We start from the raw sequence: 10,725 nt of genomic DNA on the forward strand, positions 1-10,725 counted from the left end.
AGCAGTCAGATGCCAAGACTGGCGACTGTACACTCTGGGCTGGTTCTGGGCTTTGAAGGAAATTACTGTTTCTCTGTTTGATGTTTGCGGTTGGTTTCTCTAATAACTGCTCATTTTTTTAGGATAATCCCCCTCCCCTTCCTATTTTACTGGGTTTTTTTAATCACATGGGTTTTAGTCTAACTAGGTAATGCGTTACATCAGTAGATCCTCACATTTACAGGAAAAATGGTACTTAAAGGTGGCTCCTCTCCTGCTCTTCTGGGGCCTCTCTGTTCTCAGGATAACCTCCGGAGTTGGAGGAGACCCACTGATTCTTTTTTAAATCAGGAAATAAAAATTGTAAGTCCCCAGGAGACAGTTCAGGCTATATGGTTTCCCACGTGCCTGTGCAATCAGCTGCATCTGACTCTTTGTGACCCCGTGGACGGTAACCCCGTCCATGGATGGCTCCTCTGTCCGTGGGATATTTCAGGCAAGAGGACTGGAGGGGGCTGCTATTTCCTTCTCCAGAGGCCCTTCCCCACCCAGCGATCAGACCTGCATCTTTGGCATCTCCCACCTTGGCAACCAGGTTCTTTACTACTGCGCCACCTCGGAAGCCCTCCAGCTCCCCATTATTCTTGAGAAAACCTGTGCCTGGCACCTGTTCACCTCTCAGGAGGCTGCTGTTTGGGAAGCGGCGTCCCTTCCAGAGGGCTGGCTGCATATGTGGCAGAGTCTTCAGGAGCCCACATGACTGAGCCAAGCCTGGGTTTCCCGACCACCACCCACCGCGAACAAGGTAGTAACAGGTAAGGGCCAAGCAGTAGTGCTGGCTGTTGGGTCCCTTCCTCCCAGAACTGAAATCCTGGGGCTGGCACCACCAGGAGGACAGGACTCAACGCTGCACGCAGGCCCCTGGCCCCTCTGGCTTAAGGTCCCTTAAAGGTGGTTAAAGGAGAAGAGACGGGTGGTTCCTGTATACTGCGGTCCTTCTTCCTGGCTCGGATGCCCGGGGTCCAGTCCCTGTACCCAGGACTGGTGGCACCGGAACCCTGTGGGGTGGGTCTGAGAGGGACACAGGGTCCTGCTGGGTGCAAACAGCTCAGGAATGGGGGCCCCCAAGAGTGACCACAGAACCAGGATTACGATAATGTCAAGTTTAATTTGCCAAATATACAAGTTGGATTTGTGGAGCGTGTTGTGCCTGGGTGCTGCACAGTAAACAGGTTTCTCGAAGTGATCCGTGGGGAAGGTTATGAACGGGCCGGGGCCTGGCCAGAGTAGGGGGCAGGGAGTGGGGTGGGAAGGGCAGGGAAGCGTCCGTCAGAGGGGACTGGCCAGGATGAGCCGTGACCCTCAGGGACCCATGGGCACGGGCTGCCAGCTCCTCTTGAGTGAACACCCAGGGAACACAGACCAGGGGGTGGGCAGACAGGCCATTGCAAACTTGTCAGCAGCTACTGTGGCCCCAACCACCCCCTGCCTCTCAATCTACCAGACAAATGGAAGCTCCTCTTAACCTACCTCCCAAGTGCCCCCCAACAAGGGTTCTGAATTCTAAAAACAGCCAAAACATTTGAATGGTTACATATGAAATGCTGTCCTGCATCTTTCTGTCTCAAAGATAGCAGCTGCCCCTCCCCCAGCCCCCCACCCACCATCCCCCCAAACGATTTCCGTGCCAAGATGAAGAGGAGGTCCCAGGCCGTGGGGGGCTCCTCGCCATGAGGGGCTGCTGCAGCGGCGCCGGGGCACAGGGCGGGTGAGACGCAGCAGAGGTCCTGGCAGCACGGCCCAGTTCCCTGGTCTCTCCTCACACAGGTTCTACTTGTTCAGGGAGAGAGACTGCATTCGTTTTCCTGACAAGGTCGCATCATCTTTTGCTGAGAAGCAGGAAGAGAGAGAGTCACACGAAACCACCCCTCCATACACACAGCCCTGCACACCCCAGAATCAGCGAACTGTAGGTCCAGGAGGCCTCAGACAACAGTCTGCGCAACTGGCTCAGCTGGCAGATGTGGAAGAGACCCAAGAAGGGCCCTGCCTGACGCCCTCCCATGGAAGCCACCAGACCCACGTGTCCCAACATTCTTGCTGAGTTTGGGTGGCTACCCCCCTCCACAAAGGCCCACAAACACGCAATCTACTGGGCAAGCAGAAACTCTTCTTAGTCCGCTCCCAGGAGAGCTCTGTAATTCTGACCTCTCCCTGTGACTTCTGAAGTCTGAAATAGCAACATTCAAGCAGTCACACATGAAGCCCTTTCCTGCTTGGGGTTTGTGAAACAAGCTCCTGGTGGGCAGCTGAGATCACCTGGTATCTCCAACGTGGTGATGATGCCCTGGGGCGTCTCTAGGCCTCTAGAATGCAGGACAGCAAGATGCCCAACACTCATGGCTCCCCCACAGATGGAGAAAGGAATGCACAAGGCCAGAAGGTCCTGAGACAAACGCTCCTTTAAACCAGACCAATTCCTCACAGCCAACCTGGCCTGGAAGAACCCTACCACCTTCGACCCCACTGGAAGGCAGGCATGGGGAAGAGGGACACCTGGGCCAGATTTCATCTGGGAAGCCGAGCCCACCACACCCTCCCAAGCCCCTCAGACATGCAGTGGTGATGCCAAGCAGGTCTCCTGGCTATACAAGGCACCAGAGACTTAGTGGAACCTTCTAGCCTCAAAAGCAGGTGCATTCTGAGGCCTCCCTCAAATGCTGTGGACGTTGCTCTGCTGAGATCCAATTCTCCTGCTGCTAGACCCTTCCAGAATCCTGGGAGGTGGTAGGCAGGAACGCCCACCTCCATCTGACAGTGAGAAAAATACACACACACAGCCTCCTGAGCAATCTGGCCCAAACCCACCTCACAGCAAGACATCGAAGTACAGGGCTTCACTCCGTCCAGAGCCAGGGTCAGGCTGCCACACCAGTGGCTCAGACTTACCTTTCCTCTCTTCTTCTTTCTTCCTGGCAGCCTCTTCCCGCTGTTTTCGGATGATCGCCAGCCGGGCAAGGTCGGCCTTGGCTTGCTCTGTCTTTCCCGCTAAATGCATCTTCATGTAACGCTCTTTCGCTTTCTGCTTCTCAATTTCTTCTCTGTTTAGATAAAGAGGTGTCACAGGGGACATCTTCCCCACCAGTCAGCTGAGCTGGAGGTGGGAGCCAGAATCAAGGCCAAACACTGGAGCTGGGGCCAAGTGCCCCCTCCCTGACGGACACTCACAAGCAAGTTAGTAAAGGCCATCTGTCACTCTGCTACCTTGGGGGGTGGGTGGTCCTCAGTGGTGAGAAGGCAGTTGGAGGGGGAGGGTCTTGGGCAGCCTTCAGTCACACCCCAAGCTGATGGGCCTTCCCCGTGGGATTTACAGAGACCCTACTCAGCTCTCATGGGGTCAGCACAGCAAGGTGGATTTAAATCAAAGAGCACGATCAGGAGAGAAATCAGGGTGGCTTTTCCTAGCAGCCCACAGCCTCCTGTGAGGCCCGAGATATCACCAGGTAGGCATGAAAACAGAGACGAGCCGTGTGCAGAGCACTTTAGTCCTCAGGTGCGAGCCTCACGCCGCCCACAGGGAGCTCTCTGAAGCCTCACTTTCACCCAAGACGAGAGAGGACTGGGCAACTGGTGGGTCTCCCCACACTGCCCATCAGCACAGGCCCCCAACCCCAAAGCCATGACGTCAGGGACGGACGCAGGTCAGGAGGGTCCGATCAGGCTGGATAAGGGAGGTGACCTGGAGCAGAGCATCCTGAGGGAGGGGCTGTAGCATGACTGTCCACATCCCCAGGGATTACCTCAAGTGTAACGCTCAGGTCTGAACCTGATGTTGCATTTTCCCTATGTTTCCACTAGTGAAAAACTTTTTTTTTTTTCCCTTTTTCGAGAAACTTCTAAAGGGCCTTTAGGGAATGAGATCACATAGAAATAAACACCGTAACTGGAGCCCCCACCCGACCACTGGAGACCTCAGGGCCCAGAAGTGAGGGCAGAGGAGCTGGGGCCTCAGCCATGAGGCTCAGAAACAGCAGTTACCTTTCTCTCCGTGACAGTTCCTTGGGCCCATCCAGGTCCAGCTGTGTGACCTTTTTGGTTGTCTGTGCCACCCGGTTGGGGTTCTCAATGTCGATGAGCCCTTCCACGCCTTTGCGCTTTTGCTAAGATAGGACAAGAAGCCGGACACTGGAGAAGTTTGGTCCTGCAGTGCCCGAGGGTCACCCCCATCTCCACAGCCTGCCTGGACTAGAACAAACTGCTCCTCCCCAGGCTGTGTGACGCTGGGCCCAGCCTCACGGTGGGAACAGCACTCAGGCGTGTCTGCACCAGCCCAGGAGATGCTGCGGGACTGTGGGTGACCGAGGCCAGCCTGTACCGTGTCTGGGCCACCAGGGACCGTCACCCTAGTTTCACAGATGGCAGAGCAGAGACACAATAAAATGCCTGACATCAACCAAGAAGTAGATGGGAGATGTGAACCCGAGCCCAATTCACAAGCTCTCAGCACAGAGGTACTCCCTCAATTCGAGCTCAGCCTCCGAAAGCCGTTTCCATGGAACCTCACGCCTGGCTGCTAGCCATGCTGGGTCCCCGCAGCAGTTGCTTGTGGGGAAGTGGGACCTGGGAACGAGCTCAACGTCTGCAGGTTTGGGGAGGCGGACCTGTACCCTGCACCTCCCAGCGGCCCAGGGAAAGTGTAGAAAGTACTGAGAGCACAAGTGCTTGATGCAACAGGTTTGATCAAAGTTTCAGGCCCTGTCAACCCAGCTGTTCTCTTTAAGAGACCAGAGAGAGAGCTTCCACACACCTGTTCATCAGAGCACTGTACAGAGCTCCAGGCACCTCTACCCAGCCGGTACGTGTATATACCTCACCTAGATACCTGACATCCCAAGTTTAACTCATCTAAAACAGAACTGCATACTCAGCGTGTTCCTCCCCACAAGCCCAGGCAAGGCCTTCTTTCTCTTTCCCCTTAGCCCCACCACCCCAACCCCGGACAAATCCCAAAGAGTTCATCTCTAAAACACAGCTTGAATCTGCCCACTCTTCTCCACGGCTATTGCCACCCCCTTAAGGCAAGTTACAATTTCTTGTCTGGATACCTGCTACCAGCTCTCGGCTTCTACACTCAACACTGTACAACTCACTCTGCAGATAAAAGCAGATCTAGCCCGTATTCTTGCCTGGAGAATCCCATGGACTGAGGGGCCTGGCAGGCTGCAGTTCACAGGGTCACAAAAGAGGCAAACATGACTGAAGTGACTACACGCACGCACTGGTCCTCTCTCTCGCCCACATCCCACTTTACCAGCTGCCCACTACCTACTACGATTAAACCAAACCCCTTCACAGCCGCACAGGTGCTGCCTTGCCAACCGCTCCTCCTCCATTCCTAACTCTACTTCTTACCCACCAAGTCACAGCCCCACTAGCCTGTTCCTTGGACCTGCCTAGGTTGTTCCGACCCCCGGACGACACTTGCTAACCTGGCTGCCTCAACGACTCAGCAAAACAATTTTCACGTGACTGGCTCCACCTTGTTTTTCAGATCTGTTTAAAAGTCACCTCGCCACGCACCACTCCTCAATCCTGTATCCTCACTCGTGGGTCATCTTATTCCTGATACTTCTGGCTACCTGAAATTACACTGTTCGTGGACTTCCTTATTGTCTGTATCTTATTACAGTGCAAACCCTTAAGTGTAAGGACTCTGCACGTACCACGGGGACTGGGAAACAACTGATGAACATTTGCTGAATAATGAGTCCAGGACCCAGGTCCCCATCAGACTCAGTACCTGGTAATCGTCTTCTTCATCCTCGCTCTCATCAGAATCTAGGGATTTCTTCTCTTTCTTCGGGTCACCTGCAGCCCCATCTCCACCTTCTTCTCCTTGTTCCTCTTCTTCCTGTTTCAGAAATGGGCAATCTGAGGAATCAAAAGATGCAAACCAAACTCCCAAGACCATGATCCTCCCATCCCTCCTGCCCCAGATTGTGAACCTGGAGAAGATACGCCCCCAGAAGGCTAGGACCAAGTATGGTAAGAGTCCCACTCTGCTACACTGGCCCCCATGGGGGACCTGGGTCACAGGCAGCCTATTCACTTGGCTCCACAGCCTAGAAGCCTTTCCCAGTCCAACCAACCCCTCACACAGCCATACAAGGCCCTGCTCCTCTTCTCAGCCCAGGTGCCTGGGGCCGCCTTGGTACGCTTGTCTCCCCGAGTCCACAGGACTTGGCTGTGGGGCTGGAAACCAGTCCTGCTCGGCTTCCCTCCCACTGTCCCTGCTTCCACATGCAGCTGTCAATTTGTACTCGTTTTCCCGGGCAAGCCTCCTCCCACCCCTACTTCCCACTCCCAGTCAGGAGCGGGTCAGTCACTCCAAACTGCCCACATAGATGCCCTGCTGTGCCGCCTCCCTCTACCTTTCCTCCCTCCCTCCTAGAAACATCCCTTACAAAAACCATAAGCATTTCCACCCCCTTAGCTCTTGCCCACACTCTCTCCAAGGTCCTGCTCAGCCGCAGGCTGCTCCAGCAGACCCTCCCCGACCGCGGCTTCTCCCTCACACGTCACACTTCAGTCATCCGCACTGACAGCTCCCTGTGGCCCTCATCCAGGTGAGGATCTAATGGTGTGGGAGGGTCATGGACACCAACGACGGAAACATGCTGTTTCCTGACAGTGGGCTGGAAAAAGCGCCGAGGGACAGAGGGACCTCCTAAGCTTAGACTGGAGGGGAAGGGCGGGAGTACCAGTGAGGGGGGCAGGCAGGAGGGGGTGCTAAGCGCGAATGGCACTCTTGTCAGTGGCGGGAGGGGGAAGGCAGGGTGTCAAGTCCCAGTGGGGCTGGCGGAGGCCGGATCACACAAGGGGGATGTGGAGCGCCTGCGCTGCAGACATGCAAGGCCGTGGCGAGGGAGAGCCCCCACAACACAGAAGCTGGGACCCACTGCTGAGGAAACAAAGCTCCAAGTGGTCAACCAAAGGCCCATCGCCCGCTCCCTCCAACCACACCCCAGGTGTTGACTTCCTCCAGAGGACGGGTGGTCCTTGCCCGGCCTCTCTGAGTGCCACCCTGGGCCACTGGAGTGGCCTGAAGAGTCGCGTACTCACCCTGGCCTTCTGCTTTTCAGCCTGGAGCTGCGCATCAATCTCCTCAGGGCTCGTGTACTGCCGGGCCCGGCCTTTGTGGCCTCCCTTTCTCCCTGCACAAGGACCGGAAGTTTACGAAGGCAACAGGAGGGCAGCTCCCTTGATTGCCCTGAACTTCAGACTGTGTCCTGCTTGAGGTGCTCTCAGCAGAAGCTGCCGACCTCCCTTGCCCTCACCAAGACCGCCCGCCCACCTGTACCTCCCCCTCACCTGTTCAAAGGGACAAAAGAGGCGACACGTGATCACCTGATGCAGCCCCAAACCGCGTGCTGGATGCGGCTTCCACCCCGAGGCCTGAGAGGGGATCCCGGTGTGGGGCACCACAGGGAGGGACCAGCTAAGTCCCCTGGTCCCTTCATCCACACGCAGTGGACTCAGATGCAATCACGAGAAGGGGTAACCCTCACCCCTGCTGTCGCTACAGTGCTCTTTACTTGCAATGCTCTGTCACAGCCAGGGGCTCATTTGATCCCCAGATTAAGCCTAAGGTGTACATCATGGCTGGTCACATTTTATAGACAAGGAGACTTAAGGCTAAAGCAGAGTGGCCAAGAGCACAAATGTTGGGGTCCAATCCCTGGGTTCAAATCTCAGCTCTACCACTTAATAGTTTTGTGACTCTGGGCAGGTACTTAATCTTTGAGTCTCAGTTTCTCTACCTCATAGGATTGTTGTGAAGATGGATTTGTTAACTTATGTGAAGATGTTGGAGCAGTGCTCGGCACTAGACGAGCACTACAAAATAAGTTTGCTGTAATTGTTACTCTTCTAGTGTGTATATATATTGGGTTGACCAAAAAGTTCAATCAGGTTTTTTGGTAAGATATTACACACCCACCCACCTCCCAATAATAGCTGGTGTTGGGGAAAAGAAAAAACAAAGCTACTGGTCACAATGACAATTTACTACAGATGCAGGGAATATAAGCTACTTCGTGATTATTTAAGTGGTATTTATGGTAGAAAGGGAAAACTTAAAACCTATACGAGAAAACTTTCTGTGCTTAGAGTAGAAACACAATTGCCAAACAAAGGTAAAGTTGAAAATAAAACTGATTAACCTTCTAAGAGTTAAAAATGTGACTAGCAATTTAAGTTCATCACAGAGAATCAGTCAATTTTATAGCCGGACTCTCTCGAACCAAGACACTAGACTGACCCCTGCCAAAGGCTCCCCAGGTGGCTCAGTGGTAAAGAATCCACCTGCCAATGCAGGAGATACAAGTTCGATCCCTGGATTATGAAAATCCCCTGGAGGAGGAAATGACAACCGGCTCCAGTATTCTTGCCTGGAAAATTCCATGGAGAGGAGCCTGGCAGGCTGCAGTCCATGGGGTCGCAGAGTTGGACTTGACTGAGCACACACACACACACACAAAGCCAACAGCCAGCTTCATAGCAGGGCGGCACCTCCTCAGCTGGTTCTGGAGGATGCTGGGGGCTGTGGCCTGGATCCATTTCACCTCTCCTGGAAGCTGCAGCCCACCTGGTTTCTCATGACTCTCCCTGAGAGCAGAGAATCTATCATGAGGCAGCCAGAGCTGCTATGAACTCCAGGGACAGTAGCAGAGATACTAGCCTCCTCTAATTTCCGAGACAGCAGCTGCAGAGCCGTAATTGGGGTGCTACAGACCACACCACCCATTTTTAATGACTACCTGGGATTCCCAGGGGTGTCTCAATCAAGGATCATCAAAGTCCTATTGTGAGAGATCATTTGCCATCCAAAACCCCAACATCTTTTCTTGCCCTCTTAATGTTCTAAGGAATAGAAACAGCTCAAAATTGACTACTACAGACTCTGACCCTGCACGTCTGGCTGTGGGACACTGATCTTACTTAACTTGGTCTACAGTAACTTTTATCAGAAGCTCTCCACACCTTTGAAAATGTTTCACAGGTTTCATGACAAAGACAAGAGTTGGTCCTTGGCTCTTAGAAAATTTTACACTTTTACATCTTCATGTTCTCTCTTTCAAGCAAATTAACACCAGCAAGAAATGTAAATGTTATCTGCCCATAAAGCTTTCACAAGCCAAAAGGCCAAGTCATTTAAACAAGTATTCCTATTTAGGATTTTCTAATTGTAACCGCCAACCTTGGCTCAAAGCACCTATTAAGTAGGACTCTTAGAATTCTGGCACCAGAAGTGAAAGTTGCTCAGTCGTGTCTGACTCTTTGCGACCCCATGTACTACACAGTCCATGGAATTCTCCAGGCCAGAACACTGGAGTGGGTAGCTTTTCCCTTCTCCAGGGACTCTTCTCAACCCAGGGATCGAACTCAGGTTGGTACCCCTAATACCCCTCCTTTTGCAGAACATAAGACTGAGAGACACAGAGGAGACAAAGCTCTTCCTACCACAGAATAAACCACTAGAAAATTATGTTTAAAGAGATTCAGCTCTGAAAACCCCAGCATCTCTGGGAGCAGAGTCAGGAAGTCGTTTAGGTTTGAAAAAGCTCCAAGCAGATCTTCCTGTGGGCTGAGACACTTAACCAACATGTCACAGGAGAGACCAATATTAACTGAACACCTCCGGCTCTATGTATTTACGACCCCGATCCCAACTCTCCAGGCTAAGGGTTATTAGCTAGGTGTTCCAGATGGGGAAAACAGGCTGGGAGAACTTGTTCAAGGCCATAAGGCTAGACAGTGCCACAGCTGGGCTTCAAGTTAGGCACTCTTGACTCAGGGGTAAGAGGGTGGAGGACGGTGTACAAACGTACCGGGGAAGCCATGGATTCTTTACTTTCTTGACCAAGGAACTGGCAAAGTCTTAGGAGCAACAATAGATAGTGCTTACTGGACACTAAGCGACTATCAGCATCATACAGCGCCCTCCACGTGGATCACCTACTTCAAGACTCGCCATCAGTATTATGAGGTAGATACAATCATACCCCTATACTTGCAAAAACACAGGGAGGTTATGCGGCTGGCTCAAAGGCCCACGTCTAGCCGCTCGAAAAGGGCAGTCAAAGCTAGGTCGGCCAGGCTCAAGAGCATCCAGCTAGGTCGCAAGAGGCAAGCCTAGCTCGCCCAGAGCCCGAGAAGGCCCACGCATTACGCGCGAGGCAGGCGGGCCCGGCTCTGGCGCGGTACGCGGTGACTCAGTGCCCGGCGAGCCTGAAAAGGGTAGGAAACTCCAGACCCCACCCCCCAGGCCGAGAGAAGCGCGCCCTAGATAGGCCATCCGGGTGGGCGAGGACCCAGCGCCTCCAAATCTCCTCAGACCCCCGAGGGAGCGGCTCGAGGCCAGCACTACGGTCCTCGGTTTCTCCAGCGGGACAATTGGGCGTCGAGGCCCAGGCCGGGCCCTCAGCCGGGGCGGACGTTCTCCCTCCGAGTCGCTCTCTGAGGCGCCCGCGGGATGACTGGACGGCGGGAGCCGGACTCGGGCCGCTCCTCGAGGCCCGCGGGCGACACGCGCCCGCCCCTCACCTCCTTTAGGCATCGCGGCTCCGGCGGCTGCGGCGGCGGCGGCGCCTCGAGCTGACACCGGAACCGGAAATTTCTCGGGCTCGACTTCTTCCGCCCGGCCAGTTTCCCGCCCTCCGGCCCCGCCCCCCGGCCGCCTCTCAG

At 54.2% G+C, this 10,725-nt stretch overlaps 1 protein-coding gene and 1 long non-coding RNA gene across 2 annotated transcripts; one reads left to right on the top strand and one right to left on the bottom strand.

Annotated features, from left to right (window-relative positions):
* Positions 1–1,152: 1,152 nt before the first annotated feature.
* Positions 1,153–10,654, bottom strand: PDAP1 (PDGFA associated protein 1). Its single transcript, XM_068969371.1, has 6 exons — positions 10,585–10,654; positions 7,102–7,193; positions 5,780–5,890; positions 4,018–4,139; positions 2,929–3,080; positions 1,153–1,868 (listed from the first exon to the last, which is right to left on the bottom strand). The coding sequence occupies exons 1-6, from the start codon at positions 10,595–10,597 to the stop codon at positions 1,810–1,812; spliced, it is 549 nt and encodes a 182-aa protein (XP_068825472.1). The 5' UTR covers positions 10,598–10,654; the 3' UTR covers positions 1,153–1,809.
* On the top strand, positions 4,366–8,151 carry LOC138077005 (uncharacterized). Its single transcript, XR_011144689.1, has 4 exons — positions 4,366–5,782; positions 5,900–6,024; positions 6,496–6,605; positions 7,122–8,151. It is a non-coding gene; the product is annotated as an uncharacterized lncRNA (long non-coding RNA).
* Positions 10,655–10,725: the final 71 nt, after the last annotated feature.

This window comes from Capricornis sumatraensis, chromosome 3 (genome assembly GCF_032405125.1).
Source record: "Capricornis sumatraensis isolate serow.1 chromosome 3, serow.2, whole genome shotgun sequence".
In the NCBI taxonomy this organism is placed as follows: Eukaryota; Metazoa; Chordata; class Mammalia; order Artiodactyla; family Bovidae; genus Capricornis; species Capricornis sumatraensis.

Excerpts from the sequence above, each read along its gene's own strand:
- PDAP1 (XM_068969371.1), bottom strand. Across the intron at positions 5,891-7,101 it reads CTGAAAAGCAGAAGGCCAGG|GAAGAAGAGGAACAAGGAGA; the intron begins GTGAGTACGCGA and ends TTTCTGAAACAG. Across the intron at positions 3,081-4,017 it reads GAACTGTCACGGAGAGAAAG|AGAAGAAATTGAGAAGCAGA; the intron begins GTAACTGCTGTT and ends TTATCTAAACAG.